Here is a 20520-nt window from a genome sequence, read left to right on the forward strand (position 1 = left end):
TTCTTTAAAAGTACATATGAAACATTTCTTAAATGACTGTTAAGTACGTTTAATTTATGTTTTTAGTTTTCTTCGTTTCTTTATCCATTCTTATTCAGTTCGGGATAAGTTGCCTAAACAAGATTTTAAGATGTTTAACATATCAAATGTTTAATATCTAATATATAAACGGGATTTTCCAACATTTTTTTCATTTCGTGTTGCTATTATAATCTTTCATTAATATTTCATGGCAGTCGTGAAGTTGCGTTGGAATATATGAATGATGCGTACTTTATTTCTATTGTAATTATAGTAATAGTGCTCATTCATTCTTGTTACAAAGGCTGCTATTAAAAGGCTCTTTCGTCATATGAAATAAACCTTTTTTTAACAAATGATATGGTCCTTTATAACTGTTATTTGCTTGTAACAGTTTTTCCTAACTATTAGATTAGGATTTGTACATCGCTGTATTGATTATGAAAATGGCGCCAAATCTCAATATGAAGAAACGCTTCAGTTTCTCCATATTGAGATTTGGAAAATTGCTGAATTTGGAAATTGGTCAATTGCTGATTTTGAAAAAAGAAAAAAAAAGTTACAGTTCGAATGCTAAGTGTATGGCATCAGTTTAAATATTTTAATTGAGAATCTTAGGTGCTTAGATAATAAAAATTTAGGTTTCAGCAAATTTGTTAAATTAATTCCTAAGAATGTCCCTTTCAACTTCAAAAATTTGTTAGTTTCCCACCGTTGAACATCTTATTTCACTGCCACTTTTGAATAGGACTACAATACTCATGTAAAACTTATGGCACCGTTTTAAACATCGATAATAGCAGAAAATATATCGATAAATATATCGAATAATGAAATGATTAAATATATTGAATGTAATTATCAATACCAGCAGGTTCTGTGGTACTTATCTTTGAAATTAATTTTAAAAATGTCTTTTGTAACGTTGAAAGTTTAGGTACGTTTCCTTCTACTTATGTATTTATTCGACTGTGAGTATATTGAGCAATTTTGAAAACTGGTTGAGGTTCTTGAAGAACTTTTGAGTATGATTTTTTTCATCCATTCAAGTAATATGAGCTGCTCAGATCATTCCTTTATTTTGACACTTTTGATGATATCACCCCTTTAAAAGATTCATATAATTACAAATACTTAAAATACTACAACTAAATTATTATATTACAACTACAATAAATGACTATCAAACTCTTAAAATTCGCTGAGAGAGCTTCGATTAGGTTCCGCCCCCCAAAAGAATGGTATTTGGTTGCTAAAATTTCTTTTAGAAAGAAGTTAATTTGTTAATTAGCTATTCTATATATTTATTGATAGTCAAATTCTTATTTACCATGTGTTTTTGAAAAATAAAATAGTTCAGAAAATTATATTCAGCCCCTTGAATTAATGCATTCAGGTGCTTATTCATAATGTCTTTAGTTTTGTTCAAATTTTATACAGATATTCAAAGGGCCTTATAACATTATAACACGTAACATTAATGCATAACAAGTAATAACCTTAATAAAAACTTATTTTATTATTTGGAACACAATGAAATGAGAATGGTGATTAAAGAAAAGTAGAAAAAAGAGAGTTCTTTTATAGAAATAGATTATATTCCTAAATATGAACAGTCAAGATTGTATTCTTCATCCAACCAAGGAACATAGGAAAAGCCATGGCATTTTGGATCCCCACGAGGATCGGTAGAATTCAAAAGTGGCTCCACAGCTGTTTCGTTATAATTGCTAATGATCTTCATCATAGACTTCACAATCTATAAGGAAAACATAATTAATTTAATAATAATTTTGACCTGACGATTGGTCTTTTAGAAATTAAATTTAAAACCTGAAGGTTATTAATGTCAATCTGCAATCCCCAATTTTTTTTAAATCTCTCTAAAAGGTTTGAATAATGTTTAAATTTTGAATTATGTCAAACATTTTTTAAAAAAAATATATCTCTACTATTTTTCTCATACAAATATATATATATATATACATATATAAAAATAGTTGCNATATATTTAAAATCTCCCCATCCCAAAAAATAAATAAATAAATAAAAGAACTAAAGATTATTTTTTAAAATAGCTAACATTTCATTCCAGCATGATTTTGCCCCAAGCAGATAATTAATTCATTACATACTAAAAAATTTGCAGGTACTGAACCATTAATCATATATTTTTTGACACACTTTTTGGAAAATCAATCAATCAATCAATCAGTAAATAAACAAGAAAATAAGTAAATGAAAAATACAATAAATAAATAGTTTTTTAAATCCGTTCTTGGAACTGTTTCAAAATCCCCGAACAGTGTTTTTGTTCATTATGTTTACTTGTTACTTACTCTTGGGTATTGTGATGCTAAATTATTATATTCACAAGGATCAGCTGCAACGTTAAACAAGCATGGAGCCTCATTAGGGTCACAGCCCCCATTACCAGAAGGCGGTGGTTGTTTACATGTCACAGAAGTATTGTTCCGCCATGAATCCGGAGTTTTTACAAGCCAGATGTTTGAGTTCTGAAAGATTTCTTTAGCTAGACTACCATTTTTAAATATCCACTCATCCATCGAAGACGGTTGATACAATTCTTTATTTATATCTGTCCCATACCACAAATCATTTCCACCAGATTCAGTTCCATCAATCAATTTGTAATCACCTCGTCTGAGGACGGAGGTTTTACTTATTGGATCTATGTTATGCAAAATTTCAATTCTTGATGTTGGAGTGTTAGCTATTAAATCTTTCCACATGTTATAACCATCAATTTTTCCTAATTCTTTCACATCACCACCTATAAAATTAAAATATATTAACTAATATTGGAGTTAAATTTATGGATAAGTTTTGCAACATTGATCCCATAGAGCACACTCCAGATTGTTAAAGTGGTTCAAATCGTTGCTGCTCATAAGCATTTGAAAAAGTTCAATCAGTGTTATCTTAGAAGATATTCGCACATTCTCTTTTATATAAACAAATTAAGTGATAAATATTTTAGTTACAAACCATTGTTTGTTAGGGGCCATATCTTCTCGTATTGTACCCAATGGATTTTTGATAGTAATTTTATGAGTAAAAGGAAAATTCGTACAAAATATGCATTTAAAAATTAGGACTCTTTATATTTACTTTAAATTTTTCCTTATTATTTAGTTCTTAGACCGATGTAAATAACTGTAACGAATGCAATAAGATAATAATAATATTCGACATTTGAATTCCGGGGTCATTACTTTGAGTAAAAGCGCATTTTTATTATTGAAAAAATATCGCTACAACATCCTGTCTTGGCGGCTACTGATAAAGTGTCAATAAAAATGATGAGAAAGTAGTTGTCATTTAACTAGTTCCCATACTTTTGAAACACTTTTTTTTACCTCATGTTATAAAAAAAGGTTACACGATTTCCGGGGCTCTACATTAGGACGCTCAAAAATAGGTGAAGTTCGAAAGTTCAAGTTTGACAGGCAGAATTACGTCATGCTTACAATGCAAAATTTATAATTTAAGAAAAAGTTAATATTTATAAGGGAGGACATTAGATCTAATTTTTCAGTCTTGTGAAATTTTATTCATCGAAAGTAATAAAGTAATATAGGTATTAAATAAATATTTGATTGCAAGATTCAACAATTTAAATATTCATAAACATTTTTTCTCATTCCATTAAACAATAAACAGTTAAATCCTTTTTTTCGCTGTATTTCAAAGCCCTGCAGTTCTGTTAAAATTGTTTTTAAAACTATATAGAATTTAATGCTTTGAATTTTATTCAAATAATTAAGTGATCAATGAACCCTTAATTCAATTTAAAAATTGTGGTCTGTTTTCAATGAATAAAATAAATGTTATAGATGAAAGTTAAGCTTCATTACACCACAACGTTGTAATATAGTCTGTATTATTAACCAACTATTATCATCATAACTATTTAAATTTAAGTTTTAATACTATATTTTACTCATTAAAAACATTAATAGAATATTTACGCATTAAAAAAAATATTATTCTATGGTTTTTGATTCATTTCATAAAAAAATTGAAAAAACCTAGAATTGCTAAATTATAACGGATTGAAATTTTTTTCTCATTTTGATCAGAAAAAATCAGTGTTTGGAAATACGGAGTCAAATTTTAAGTTTAAATTTTTGTTTAATAGTTAACACATGAAGCATTGTTTCGCAAAAAATTAAGAAGCAAAAAATTAAGTATTAAAATAAAAATGATAATTAAAATAATTATTTTGAAAGAACTTTGTTTTAAATATACGATAAATATAATTTTTTTAATAAATAAATATATTATTTCAGCATCATTTTTTAAAAATTAGAATCACATATTTAAATAAGTAACTATGTAAATTTTTGTGCTACCAAATAAATTTGCTTTTAGCCATTTTAATCAAACCGAATGTTTTTCGAATCTTTTTCTAAGCATTTTGACACTGAAATTAGTTTTTTTTTATTTAATGTAACTTCTGCTGATTTTTTTGTGTATCATTTCAAACCGGAAAAAAACTTTTTCACTCATTTAATATAAAGCATGAAAACAATTTCAATTATAATTCGGCAAATAATGAAATAGGTATATGTATGATGTCTATAAATATCCTTTGAACCGTAGTAGACTAAGTTCAATTTTTCTTAGAAAAATTGAATGGTACACGTGGATAGGACAACACACTCTTATTTATTTACCGCCAAAGTAAGTGAAGTGGAAAAAGTAATTTTGCTATATCTAATATGGATTCGAATTGTATAGCTTCCTATAGTATATAAAAGCGAATAAACTTAAAATTATTAAGGTAAATGAACTGCTATGGAAACTCTCAAATAATCTTCTTATAATATTTCTTTCACAAAAAAATTATATTTGACCTTAGTTTTATTTTATTTTTGTTCAGTATTTTGTTTAGTTTAAGAAAACTTGAAGTATGTGAAGGTATTTCAGAAAGTTAAGTTTTTATATAAATTGATGAAGCATTGAAATAATTTCATAACAATATATAGAATACAGTTCAGTAGAGGGGAGTTCCTGTTTATATCACTCTTTTATGGTTATAATAAAATCTCTTTTCTTCATAAGTCTACTTTCAGAAGCGTGTGAAAAAGAGAAGCAATTTTGACCATCACTTTTTTTTTCATGGACCGAAGAGCTTGTTCATCAACATCTGTAATTTTTTTCTACTAACCTTTTTAACTCTGCACAATCTATCTTTTGAATCAACAATTTATTTGATGGTTGTTTACCTTGAAGTTAAAAGAAATCTTGAAAACAACACACGTTTCAAAATATTATATAGTTTTTTTTTTTAAACAAAAACTTTCGTTATCTATGTGACAAGTACCTGCCGCTGAATATACCGTTGGTAGCCAATCAGTCACATGCATCAGATTATATGTTGTGCGTGGTTCCTTCAACCCAAGGAGTGGACTCCATATAAAACAGGGCACACGTATACCGCCTTCCCATGGTCCCCTTTTTAGGCCCCTAAAAGGCCAATTGGACTCTTTATTCAGACCTCCATTATCCGATGCAAAAATGATAATGGTGTTATTTAGAAATCCTCTTTTACTTAATGCTTCAACTGTTTTGCCAATCGATTCATCCAAAGCTGATATCATACCTGAAATTAAACATTAAAAGTTAATTCCAGAGAAGAAACTCTAGCACTGTAAAATAAAAAGTTGAATATTAACATTTAAATATAAAATATATACATTTGATTCGCAATCTTGCATTATTTTATAATTTACAATGCTGACAGCTTCAGAGATTTTTTTTCTTTAAATGTTACAAGAAAAGTTTAAAAAGTATATTTTAAATAAAAATATGCGTGTTCAAATCAGATTCATGCATTTAATTATTAATAAAAATCTTGCTTATTTCAGATATAATACTTTAAACAAGTAATAAAACTATGATCAAAGCATTAAGTAAGCGATTCAACTGGACTTTAAATAAATATTCACAAAGTCTAAATTTTTCTCAAAATAAAAATAAAAAGTTAATTTTTACCTAGATAGTATTTCAGCTGCTTATTGAATTTAAAAGAGGATATATTCTAATCTTCATTATTTGGTTTTCATTGTTATTAATAATAAAAATATAACTTACTTTTTAAAGGTCTCATATTAATTTTCTTTATATATAAGACTATATTATATTTATTAAGAACAGTAAAGGACAAATTAAAAAAATAAAAAGTTAATAATTTGAAATGTGGTTGTAGTTCATTTACTTCGCACTAGAACTGCACAATGGGCTATTGGCGACAGTCTGGGAAACATCCCTGAGGATGATCCGAAGACATTCGATCACAGTTTTGATCCTCTGCAGAGGGGATGGCATCCCCCTTTCGGTAGCCCTACGACCTGCACTGGAAGTCGTGCACTTTACGGTTGAACAGTTTAACGAGGACCAATACAAAATATTTTGAATGAAATAAGAAGTTTTAAATTTTAATTACTTTTACTCCTAATTTAATGAGGTGTAGAAGGGTGAAATTTTATTTGAATGTGATTTAAACTTCTTTTTATTTCTACTCATAGTTAGATTATGAATAAAATTAAGAATTATTAGTCATTATAAGCATTATTATTAGTTATTTGGTTTGAGAATTATTAGTCGAATCATTTGCTTGATTATTTGTTTACTGTGTTAAGTGATTTTGCTTGACTTTTAGAATATTTTTAAAAAGAAGACTCATCCAACATTATAATACTTAATTTAAGTATTCTGAAGCCATGAATTAAAAAAAACGTAGCTTATTAAGAATTATCAAATAAAACGTAACTTGGAAAACGTAACGTAACTAAACGTCGATGGAATTTAGCATTTTTCTGGTATTAATTTTATCATAACTATATCTTCTTTCCTAAAATTATCCAGTTGAAAATAATTAGCATTTACAAAGCTGATTGTGAAATGAGCAGAAAGTTATTATTTTTTTTAAATTTATTTTTTATGGTGTGGCTGAGTAATACTTTCGTTTAAAAAAAATCAGATATTAGACATTAGGTTTTGATACTTAAGCTCAAATTATCTGCAAATCATGAACCCTTTTTCTGGTCGTGTCGTGCGAATACAAATGTTATTAAATATCCAAATCGGTTTGTGATTGTGTCATTTTTAGAAATGTTAAAATATAACTATTTGTTACTGTACAATGGTAAATTAAAATAGCAGAGAATAATGACTTTAAACATGTGGGAGACGCCAATAGACAGAATACACTTAATTTTGCGATTTGTTGCAATAAAATGAAAATTTCTCTCAAAATCAGTTAACAATTGATTAAAGCGTATGTGTATTTACATTTGCCATCCTAAATTGTAGCTGCTCCAAATGACTTCCTACGACATTTGAGGGAATTGTGATAAGGCACACAACACGCAATTATTGTCACCCAGAAATCAAATAAATGGTCTAACAGAAGAGAGATTGCTCCGAACAAAATAGCCAAAGCTGTCTTCAGGAAAAGTCAAGGCCACAATGCTTCAAGATACTCAGGATATTTTTTTTTATCAACAAGGACAGATCAATAGCAGGGCAAACTTTAAGCACCTCCTATGGTGAAATTTCATGAAAAATGCATTTAGTATAAAGAGGGGGAAAAATTTTTTTCATCCCTTAAAAATCTTCACACTCGCATTGTTGATTGTATCTGGAAACGTGGTTGAAATACGGTATTAACACCTTTCCCACCCAGTTTATTCTTAGGAATCGGCTACCTTCAATTAAAAAAAAATATTTTGCAAAAAAAAAAAAAAAAAAAAAAAAAAAAAAAAAAAAAAAAAAAAAAAAAAAAAAAAAANAAAAAAAAAAATGAATTTCAATCGCAAATTATTTACGAAATTTAATTATCACGAAATTACTTACGAATAAAATTTAAAGGAACGTATTTTGATAAAAAAAGAAGGAAAAAAAATGTAAACTAATTTTTTATAAGCTGAATTTTTTTTTTTTGGATACCATGAGTAAAACCAGAATAAAACCATTATCCAATAAATCTAAACTAGTATTTAATAAGTCATTTTTTCGCAGAGTTATCTTTCATATCTATTTCAATATAGCTCTTCTAAATTTTTCTACTGATTTTATTAATGGGACAAAAGTGGAATGAAAAAGGAAATGCAAATTAAGAAAAAAAAGGAAGAAAAAGAAGGGTATGGAGTGGATTAAGACTAATTTTTACCTTCCACCACTTTTTTTTAAAATTAAGTTTAGTATGCAATCAACTACTCGAATTCCAAACGCTTAAAATATAGTTAAAAAATATTTTAAAGGGAAAATATTTGATTAAAAAAGTAAAATGCATGGAGCAAAGAAACGCTTCCATTTTTTTGACAAAAAAAGAAAATATATGAATATTTTAAGCTTAAAAAAATTATTTTTTGGATGCTGTAAGTAAATCCAAAATTTTTCCCAAAAATGAGCAAAATGATTTAATACAGATAAAATTTTTAGCTTTCCCATCTGAAACATTTGCACTATACAGCACAGATATACAGCAGACATCCTGAGAAGGCCATCAATCCGGACAATCAAGGCAATGGAGAAGATATATTTCGGTCCTTATTTATATATTAATTTTACAGAAATGCTTGAAAAATTATGTACTTACCAGCATAAATTCGACGCTTTGGATCTTGAATCTGTGCATTTTTATATATTAATCGTAAAGGTGCTTGTAGAGGCATATAATCATTTCCTGTATGTGGTGCTAAATGAGCCATGTAGAGGAAAAGTGGCTAAAAAAGTTATATTTTAGTAAAAGTTAAACATTAAATAACACATATATTTTGTGAATATAAATAAGAGATTCTCTTTTTCAAAAAATATTTTTCTCTTTCGATTTTTTAAGTTATTAGTTTTAAAATTTTTTGTGCAAAATTTAAATATATAGCATATAAAATATGCAATATACTAAAGCCTTGAAGAGAAACTTTTTCTAATGTATTTCTCTGCCAGTCAACCTGTTCCGCACAGACATGATTAAATGTTGAGTTTTTCAAAAAAATTCTAATGTATTTGTCTGCCAGTCAACCTGTTCCGCACAGACATGATTAAATGCTGAGTTTTTCAAAACTTTTTTTTATAAAAATGTTTTACAAATCCAATAATTTAAAACAATTACAAACGGGCTAGGAAATACCTTTGACCAAATACATCTACTTTGAATTGTTTTAAAGAAAGAATATAATACTTAAAATCAGTTAAGCTAAGATTTTTTTTTATTTTTAGAAATATATATATATTTTATTGTAAGTTTATTTCATTAACCTCTAAAAGCTTTTTAAGTAATTCAATATTGTAACATGGTAGCTTTTAAAAAATATTAATTCGTATTGAAAATACACGTATAAAATGTTAAATAATGTTAAAAAAAGCCCTTACAAATGATTCATTGTGGTTTTCTATGAAGTTAACAGCTTTCTCGGTAAAAACTTCAGTTGCATAACGTCCACGCATATTTTTAACTGGAGTAGCATTATCTTGAAGATCTACACCATAAAAAAGCTAAAATAATATTAATGATTATATACTTGAAGGCCGAACATAAACTATACATTAATAAATAAATATTAATAAATAAATATTAATAAATAAATATTAATAAATAAATATTAATATATGAATATTAATAAATAAATATTAATAAATAAATATTAAAAAAATCTTACTTTGTTCATGGTTTCGCCGTATTTTTGATAGTTAGTAAAATCAAAATAATCAATTTGCTCATTATAAAATCCATAGAATGAATCGAAACCTCTATTGTTTGGAGTGAATTCTTTTTTAAAATATCCCAAATTCCACTGAAAGTATAAAAATAAAACATTGATAATGATATCAATCAATGTAAATCATAATACATTAATCATAATACATAATACAAATCATAATACATAATACAAATTTTAAAGCTGTGATCCTAAAATAATTTAGAATAACATAGTAATGATTTTGGTAAAATTAACATTAAATTATTTGTAATAATATGTGAAAAAATTTAGTAATTTTATCATGATACTTTAGAGCATGGCATAAAAGTCATTTATTCAGTTAAATTTACTTTCCAGTTTAGTAATTTTTACTGTGTGGTTATAAAAACTGTAATTTAAAAGCCAGAACAGGAAGAATTAAACTGTTACTGTATGAATGGAAAAATTATCAAATGAATCGTTCAAATACCGTAAATTTTAGTTTTATTAACAAGAATTATGTTCTTTTTTTTCATTATTTTTTTTATTTTTCTTACCAGAACCACGCAAAGTTTTATTTTTTATTTTTTTATTACCATGCAGAACGGTAATTTTACCAGAATTTTGTTCTCTGTGAAAAAGTTAAATATCGAATTGGTTTAGCCCGTTATAGATATAGGTAATTTATTCGATTGATGTTTCAGCTTTATAGAAAAATATGAAAAGTAAATTTTGACAGTAAGTATTTCTTGTGAACTAAAAAATTAATTAATTTATTCCGTTTCTTTCCTACGGATAATTTTTACTTCAACACTTAAAAACAACATATTACAACTTTAATTTATCACAGATCGAAAGTAGAAAGTGTTTAAAAAACCAAGACTCTTGTACTCTCTCCATTTTTCTGTTCATTTTTAATGCAAATGTCATTAATGCATAACGCTTTTAGTAGAATTTATAGAGTCAATTTGCAGCACAATATTTTTAGATTTCAAATTCGGGAGCGATCCCAACTCAATTAGACAGAAACTATAATTGTAAAAATTAGGTAATTGGAGATGAAAGTGATCTGCAGATGTTATGATAATCTGCAGCACCTGAAGCCGTGCTACAGGATATCTTCTGCCAGTTGCATAATTAGTTTAGTTCACACTTTCGAATTAGCTGCTGTGTAGTAATTTCATTTAAGCGAAAATATTATTTAATACGAAAATAGATGCTATTCTAAAATACGCTACTCTTAAGTAATATTTGTTAGCAGTTAAAAATTAATCTTTAAATTATATTAATTTGCACATACAAGTTAAGAATTAAATGCTCCAGAATGGTTTTATTTCGTAACAATATTTTTTGAAGAAAGAATGAAAGTTTTGTAATATTGTTATTCAAGTTGAAAATTTCATGAAATTTTACGTTTTTCATCTTTAAAGTGGATTTAGCTAAGATTTTATATTATATTATATAGTGAAGAACAAAAACAAAGTAATTACTTACTTTTCCTACCATGTATGTCAAATAATTTTTGTCTTTCAAATATTCTGGTAAGATTTTGACATCCAAAGGCAATGCTGCAACTTTTCCACTACTTATCTGAGAATGCTGAAGACCTTAAAAATATATTTTTTAAAAAATTAAGAATATTTTGAAATAAAATTTAAGTATTGGTAGTTCAGTTCCTTATTTTGAGATTAGAGATAATTGTAAAAAACGAAATAATTATCTACTGAAAACTTGCCAATCTCAATTTAAGACGGTTAAAGAAAGTGTTTTTTTCTCTAAAATTTCCTCATGAATGCTCCTTCGCTTAAAATATAAACTCTTAATGCTTCCAGGGAGTGACTTCAAATATGCCAGTTAGTGCAGACGGTATTTTAAATTACGAAATCAGACGCAAAAATATACTTTCTCTGAATAAATATACCTTTTATTCGACGTACCTGGATTCATGACCCACAGAGATAAAAGGTAGTCGCAATCTAGGAAATTTGGATCCAATTGTTTTGTCAGTAGAGAGGTTATTTAATATTTTTGTATTTCTTGCCAAATGTCAAGAAATGTTTCAGCAAATAGAAAATGCTTTGCACATAATTATAAAATTCGTTTTTGTAAAGATAACTCCATGTAAAAAGTATTTTTTGATATTTATTTATTATTTTACTCAATAATAGTCAGAAAAAGTTTGAATTGTTAAGCTCACAAATTTCTGCATAAGTTTAAATGCATAAGTATTCCTGCATAGGTTAACAATGATTTTCATGTGGCAAAAGAAAAGTGAAAGAGTGTGATTTTTATTTGGCAAAATACAAAGTATGAAAGAAATCAGATGGTCGAACACATCTGAGAAATCGAATTTCAACTATAAGTCTGAAATGATCTTTGGATAAACGAATTTTGTATTTGTGTGCAAACATTTTTCAATTCGCTTAAAAGATTCTCGACTTACAGTGAAATGCGAAAAAAGCAAAATTAACTGTAAGGGTCTTAATTTCAGCCTCCCTATTGGCCAAACTATTGGGTCCATATTTTCGAGACTGCGGGGGTATTCCCTATATTTTTAGGGTCAGAAATTCAAATCCGTTGTATAAAAGATCGGTTTATTCAAAGAAAGTACGTTTTTGTGTCTGATTTTGTAATTTAAACTATCGCCTTTAAATTACTATTTATATTTATAGACAACTCTCTCGAACTATTAAGATTGAGCCCTAGTAAGGGAAAATCTGATCATTAGATCAAAAGTTATTTAGGGTGCTTTCTTTCATTTCTGGGCATTCTACAGTCTATTTCTTTGAAAGAGATATGTTAGTTTTTGTTATGAATCCTTAAATTTTTAAAGTTTGTATTTGACCATTCAAATCAAATCAATTGAATATTTTTTGTTGAGAAAAACGCTTTTTAAAGATATAAACTATGTTGTTGTTTCAGATTCAGTTTTTGTTGATTTTAAAGTTCTGATTTTATTTTTCTCGCATACTTTTATTGAGGAGTTCTTGACATCTAAACATATTTGTATAAAGTTAAAAAGAATTTAAAGAAACACTAGTCGCTCTATCTCTCTGAAAATATATATATATATATGATCCTCTGCTCAACTTTATTAAAGAGCTGGTTTCTAAAGATGTGTATAATCATTTAAACTCTTAATTATTTTGTTTTCAGAGAAAAATATATCAAAATTACGCTATATAGGGTGCTAATTTTTTCATTAAACAATTTTCAAAAAAAAGAAGTTTTAATAATTTTATACTACCATAAAAACTCAATGCATCCTAAACCTTTCTTTTTTAACTTTTGTAAAACTTTTAATAAAACCTTTTCTTTAAATAAATTAATTAAAAATAGCTTACCAAGATGAATAGGGTAAAGTCCACTCATTAATGATGCTCTGGACTGAGCACAATTGTTTTCAGTATAGTAACTGTTTAATATAATAGAATTAGCAGCTAAAGCATCAATATTTGGTGTTGGAATCTGTGGAGATCCATGAAAACTGACATCATTCCAGCCCTATAAAAATTGGAACAATTTTTTGGCTAAATAATTACTTAAGGTTTATAAAATGTTTTTTAACTTAGTGAAAACTGTTCTATATCTTAACTATGCAACGGAAACACTTTTGTGTGTAGTTATTTAAACTTTAAAAGCGTTTTTCTTATTCACGTTTTGTCAAACTTAACATTTTTTCAACATTCAACTTCCTTAGATGTTTATTTTCTTTGCTAAAACAAGCAGGCTTTATGGATTTTAAGTATTATTTTTGCCTTAAAATTAATATTTTGTTCTTTAGACAAAAAAGTAATATTTTTGAAACTTTTTATCTGTCAAAAAAACTTTTTTTAAAGTTTGACCCAAAATATTGATAATGATAACCATAGCATTTCACAAAGACTCAATCTTAATAATGCTTCATATACTAACTTGTACCACGCGTTTTTATTCAAAACGGATCATGCATTGGACTCAGATTCACTCAGAAACTTGGAATAAAATTACGCGATAAAAAGTATCGGCACTCAGGATGAGTCTCTGTAACTTTTACCGTATTGAAAGTTTTGCGTGAAAGTTTTGAAGCGTTTCTGAGTGAAAGTGAGTCCCTGTACTTCTTACTGTAAGATCCATTTTTACTGCATAACTTTAAGGAAAAAAAATGATACACTGAAATTTTTATAGTAATATTTACTATAAAATCGCTGATTCATTGTAATTGAATAAATATTACGGAAAAAATTACGGTACAAAATTTTACGGTAATAATGGATTTTAAGGTAAAATAGATTTTAAGAATGCTGCACTTAAGGTGCCAGTACTTAATACCGTAATTTGATTTGGAACTTTTTTGAGTGTGGTATTATGTAATCAAGTCTAACAATAAGACGGACGAATTAATGTTCAAAATGGCACCCTATTAAAGTTCAGAAAATTGACATTGCATCTTGAAGTTCCATTACTTTAACTAGTGTCAGTATTTCAGTATATGGATTGTTAATTTTTAAATCCTAATCTTATAACTCCCGTTTTTGAAATCCTGTGAAAACGAAACTATGAATAACTTTAACCCCTTGGGGACGGGTGATTCAGAAAAGCATTCGTACAAAATCAGAATCAAGTTGCAATTAAATAAAAAACGGTAACTTAAATGTAGTCGTTACTAATTTTACAGACTTACTTTGCTTTTATTTTAATTATTGTTAGTTTTATCATATATACAATCAATGATAATTCAAAGTATAACTAAATAGTTTNTAACAATAAGATGGACGAATTAATGTTCAAAATGGCACCCTATTGAAGTTCAGAAAATTGACATTGTATCTTGAAGTTCCATTACTTTTACTAGTGTCAGTATTTCAGTATATGGATTGTTAATTTTTAAACCCTAATCTTATAACTCCCGTTTTTGAAATCCTGTGAAAACGAAACTATGAACAACTTTAAACGAAGATATCACAGATATCGTTCACTTAAAGTTATTCTTCGACACAAAATAAAAAAGTTTCCCCCTGAAACGATTTTCAAATTCAATATTTGAAGATGTCCATTTAAGATACTCTAATAAATTAACTAGAATTTAACTTATGAAATCCGACTCAGAAACGTATTTTCCCGAAATAAACATATCTTTTTTCCTGACTAATTTGGGATTTTGACCGTCATGCATTAAATAAATAAGAACTATTTAAGGTGAAGACGATAGTTAGAAACTTTGGTTTAAGTTGAAGAATGATATTGTAGAAATATGCTATAATCTTAATACGGTATCAGATTTTATCATATTTTGGTTGAAATTTAACATTTCTTAAACTTTATTACGGTATTATTTTTAAACTAAAACAGAACACAGTTACGACGTTTGGGTTCATTATTATACGTGACAATAATTACGTTACGTTGGGACGTTATGTCAATGCGAAACTGAATTTTCTTAAAGTTTAGTTATATTTCATTTTTAGATTTAAAGGTAAAAAGTTAATTCATATTAAAGAAAGGTTTTGTTTACTTTTATAAAACTTGCCACTCAGTAATAATTTCGAGCAAAAAACAATTTATTATATCTATTAATAAAATCTAAAGCTGACGAAAAACTTTTTGGTTGCTTTTATGCTCTCTGATATTGTGTAAATTTTCCTTAAAAAATCTGAAATGTTAACGAGATCATTTTAATTGTTTCTTCGATATAAAAAATTAAAAAGTACTAGATTTAAATACTATTTCCTAAGTATTATGGTGAATAAAAATGCTTAAGAATCCTTTTCGTCTTTAAAATGAGATTAAAAATATTTTTACGACCAGTATATCTTTCTTTTTGGCTTTGCAAGCTCTCAGAACTTTCTTATTTTGAACGTATAATGTAAACGTATTTTTCTAGTTACAACATAAGTATTTTCTACTCTTATTATTAAGTCAATAGTTTTCATTAAAATTTATCTTGAAGATTATTAATTATTATTGTTGATTGTTATTAATATTTATTCTCAAAAATTTATGTTTGACAACGAAATAAATGTTTGATAATATTTGATATGTTTGATAATATTGTCCTCTGTTTAAATAAAATTGATTGAATAAAAATTTGAACTAAATCTGGTAGGGAATAGAGAAAAACAAGGCCGTAAACTGTAAAAAAATAAGGAAATAAATGAAGTAAAAAAAAGAGTTGTTAGAAATATGCTTGTTTGGATTGCAAATTATGAAATTTGCTGTAAAATATATTGAAATGACAACAAAATGGAAAAAAGGAGAGAAAAAACACATAGTGGGGATATTTCATTGCAATCAACAGGATTTTGACTGTTCAAAAGATAAAAAAAAATCCATGTTTCCTTTCTAAATGAATAGTATTTCGTATTTTCCTTCAGTGTAGCTTATCTCTTCTTGATTTAAATAGCTGTAGTTGCTGGAAGTTGAGTTGGATTAACATAGGAGGTTTAACCGTGCTAGAGGTTAGATCATCCATATATTTTTTATAGTAAAAATTGTTTAAGCTGACTAGAAGGAGATTGCAAAGCAGTATCAAGCAAAATACCATTTTGTTCCTATCAGCCTTTTGCAAGTGAAATTATACGCGATATCATTTTCACTCAGAAAAATAAATTTTTTTGTTTCAAATTTTTTCTTCTGCACAATTTGCCATTAGAGTATCTTGGAAGAAAGTTTATTTTTTGTGTACTTAAGATTAATAAACTAAAAGCCAGTATTATTTTTACTTTCTAATAATCTATGCTATTTCCATTAGTATTATTTTTACTTTCTATCTATTCTGAAATTTTTTTTATTACAAAATGTCTATTAAGGGAGATTAGAATTATTACACCAAATCCAAGAAACTAAGCAAAAAAAAGCAAATAATAGAATTGTCTTCAGATAGTTCATTTTTCTGATACAAATTATAACTCATTTAGCAATTTTAGTTAAGATTTACTGTATTTCTTCAGTAAATAAATAAATACTTCTTTCGACATAATTATTACTCATTACATTTCTTCAGCATTTTACTGATTACTGAGTAAGTTTTAATAACTTGAATTCATATTAGACAAACCTCCAACATAGTGGGTCAAGCAACCTTAAGTAGAGAGGTTTCACCCTGTTTTAATCTTTTCGAAAAATTTCTGGTAAAATTTTTATTTTTATTTTTGGGGCAAAATTTTGGTAAAATTACAGCACAGAATGGTTATAAAATTTTTGGTAAGAAGAGATAAAAATAAAATAAAACTAAATTAAACTGAAATCAATAAAACTAAATTTAACAGTGCGCAAACCATTAATTTGGTAATTTTGCCGCTCATGCTGTAACGGTTTATCGGAAATTCTGATATTCAAAACTATAGATCATATTACAACATATTTAGTCAAAAATACAAAACTGAATAGTAAATTTAATCTAATAAATAGTTTTTGTGCTATACTCTAAGGTATCACGATAAAATTGCAAAATTTTAACACATTCACCAGATGGCAAATGTTTTAAACTGGCAAGTAATGAAAATTCAACAACTTTATTACGTTAAAAAAAATTAAAAATACTTTTATAAGGAATGGGTTAAAATTTCCACGTCATCGTCAAGCTTTATTATTTGATTCTCTTATCTTTTTTAAAAATGAAAAATTGAACTTACTAAATCGTCAGCTAGTATAAAAACGATGTGAGGATTCTTATTTTCCTCGAGGTATTGTTCAAGAGCTTCTTCTTCTAAGCGGTATTCTTTTTCTTCAGCTTCTTCTTTTACTTCTGCTTCTTCTTCAATGAGAGTTTCATCCTCGGCATTTGAAATGTGTAGAAATAACAAGATAAATGTTTTGATAATCAACATGTTCTTTTCAACCTAAAAATTAAAATCACTATATTATTAAATTAATTGCACTTTGCTTTGTTTTGTTGCATTATTAGTCTTTCTTAATTTCCGTAATAAGAATGAGAAATTACGGCTTTTAAGAACGTAAGATATATATATAGGTGTGTGTTGTGGTGTTACGCATGCATGCCATCTTTTAGTGAAATTTTGACAAATTTAAATTCAGATAATTTTTATAACAACTTACATTTGCATCACTTTAAATGAAATTTATAGTTAATTAGCATTCTTAAATCCTTTCTTGCACAATATTATTATTTAGGAATAAAATAATCTAACCTAAGTTTTAATAATTAGGTTAATCTATATATTATATGATGAAACACGGTATTTTCTATTTAATGCATTGATACCTATTTTTTTAAAAAGTATTTTTTTTTTGCAAGTAATTTATTTCAATAGTTTTTTTTTCATAAAGTAGCAACATCAAGTTAAATTATACTTAATTTTGAAGCTAGAGCATTCAAAGAACTTTTTCATGATCTATTTTAAATAAATATAGTATATGGTTTTTCTCCGTTTATATATGTACATAGCACATGTATTGATGGACCTATATGCAATTTTGATCATGCCTTAATGTTTCTCCTGTTACAAATTGTGAGACATAAGTAACTATTCTTGATTTTATAATCTTTTAATATCCTGCCTTAGTGAATATATATTATTAAAATTTATACTATTATCTTCATGGAGAGTTGGTTTATTATTGCTAGTTGTAGTATAAATATTATTAATGTTCTAAAGTTTATATATATAGATTATAAGGTATATTTGAACATACTAAAAAAGAATTCTGAATTAGACCTTAATAGATTATTTCTCAAAATCATTAAAATTATTTTATATTCAATATTTTTTAATTAATTCAAAGAATGGACTTACCTCTTTTTATCTAAATTCATATCCCTTCATTCGCAAACACGAAACATGTCTCGGTATCGAAATATTTACAATTCATCCAGTTCAAGAAAGTATACAGTCCAAGTTTTTTTTGTTGTAAAAAAGAAATAAAACAAAGAAAATTATGAGACGGCTTAAGCTGATTTCATAAAATATTAAGTTGTAATAACATGCAATCATTTGGCGATAATTTCACGTATTTCTAAGGTTCTCTTACGCTTTAGTGTTATCATTTCATATAGCTGAGCGATTCTTTTTGTTTCTCACCGACCTTGTAAAACAAATCAAGAAAACTTAAGAGATCGTAACTTTTTTTGTAAGCTGAAAACAATGCAACATTGAATGTATATAGTTGCTTGGGCTTATTCATTCGATGAGCTGAACGAATGGTGACATTCCGACTGACAAAAGATATTTACTACTGTTACTTAAGGAATCCAAACTTATAATTCTGATTTATTCAATTAATCAAAAGCAAATATGTGAAAGTCATTCTTTGGGAGAAAGATTTTAATATATTTAATTGCATCAACAATTTTTAACAAAACACAATTGAAGAATTGAGCGAAGGAAGGTTTTTAAAAGTATTAAATAATTTAACCTTAAAGTTTATGCGTTGATTTTTTTTTCTCTTGAAATTAATTTCCATTCAAAAAAAAAGCGAAGTTAAAAAAAATAAAATAAAAACTTAAGTTGAAAACGTCTTTCTTTATTCAGCTAATTTTTAGCGTTATTCGAACTTCAAGTACACAAGTTCAAAGTTTTTGCTCATTTATACAAATGCGAACGATATATGTAACAGGAAGTCATGTAAATGTTGCAAACTTCCAGAAGAGTTACGGCACATCATCAGGATCAAAATTGTATAGGAACCCACGTTCGAAAATGTCATGGTAAGCAGTAAGGGGCTTTTCCGTAATATGACGTGTTCAGAAGCACACGAAGAAGCAGCTCTTGATAGGGTAAGAGCCCCTAGCGGTGCATGACGACATTGGGACCTCATACAATTTTAATCTCGATGATGCATCCAAACTCATCCATAAGTTTGTCACAATATTTGTGTGACTCTCTGATAGCGTTTTTAAACTTTTTTTCATTTTGACAAAAAAAAAAAANAATATCACAGTAGAAAAAACAAGAAAAAAAAACTGAAGCATGGAGAAAGAAACTAATTACAGGTTTGAAATCAGTGATATGAAACTTTCATGCAACAGAAAGCAAAAAATAATTTGTTCCCCAGTTTTAGAGATATTAAGTCGATATCTGAGTTACTATTATTATTATTTGCTCAATCATGTTTTTGCGAGTGACCTAAAAAGAGAAAATTAAGCCGATATCATTTGTTCATTAAAGATTTTTCGAAAAAAATATTAAATTATTAATTTGGTAGGAAAAGTATGCTTAAAATAGTAAAAAATAAGCCAAAAAGTGTAAAAAAATTAAATAAATAAATGAATAAAGGTTAAATTCCTTCTTTTATCCATATAACGTAAAGAAAAATTAATATCGGCATACAGAAAATTAACAAAAATGAAACTTTATATTTTCTTGCTTTAAATGAATCTCTTGCTTTTAATTTCCTCTAGTTAATGAATTCTTATAGGCTTATTGATTAAAAGTTAGCAAAATCAATATAATAAGACAATGATCACACATGCCATTTCTAATGCAGATATGAGAGTAAGACGTAAACGAGAAAAAAAGTATTATGACAATTTTATTTCTGGTTTGCTTGGGGGACAGGTAAAATATCCCTGTTTGTTAAGTTTCAAGTTAGAGTGATCGAGCAAAACCTAAATAGTAAACAAGTTTAAAACAGTAATTTCAGTTAGGTCTGTCCCTCAAATAAATTTAACTCAAGATGAGAAGATTCGTTTTATCTCGAATCAAAATATGAGATCAAAAATGAGTTAAAAAATTAACTCAAGTTGAGTTAATTTCACACGTATGTTTTGAGAGAAATTTCACTGAATCTCTCAGTTTAATGTTTATTAGTGAATATATAGCAAATAAATTTTGGTGGTTATTTGAGTTGG

The 20520-nt window shown here is 27.0% G+C and overlaps 1 protein-coding gene across 1 annotated transcript; it reads right to left on the reverse strand.

The window, feature by feature from the left end:
• Positions 1–1516: 1516 nt before the first annotated feature.
• LOC107457162 (arylsulfatase B) lies at positions 1517–18757 on the reverse strand. Its single transcript, XM_016075252.3, has 10 exons — positions 18467–18757; positions 17345–17551; positions 13076–13235; positions 11226–11338; positions 9711–9845; positions 9424–9546; positions 8651–8777; positions 5372–5650; positions 2361–2815; positions 1517–1780 (listed from the first exon to the last, which is right to left on the reverse strand). Exons 2-10 carry the CDS (start codon positions 17537–17539, stop codon positions 1616–1618), a joined length of 1752 nt encoding a protein of 583 aa, XP_015930738.1. The 5' UTR covers positions 17540–17551; positions 18467–18757; the 3' UTR covers positions 1517–1615.
• Between the last annotated feature and the right edge of the window lie 1763 nt (positions 18758–20520).

This window comes from Parasteatoda tepidariorum, chromosome X1 (genome assembly GCF_043381705.1).
Source record: "Parasteatoda tepidariorum isolate YZ-2023 chromosome X1, CAS_Ptep_4.0, whole genome shotgun sequence".
Classification (NCBI taxonomy): Eukaryota; Metazoa; Arthropoda; class Arachnida; order Araneae; family Theridiidae; genus Parasteatoda; species Parasteatoda tepidariorum.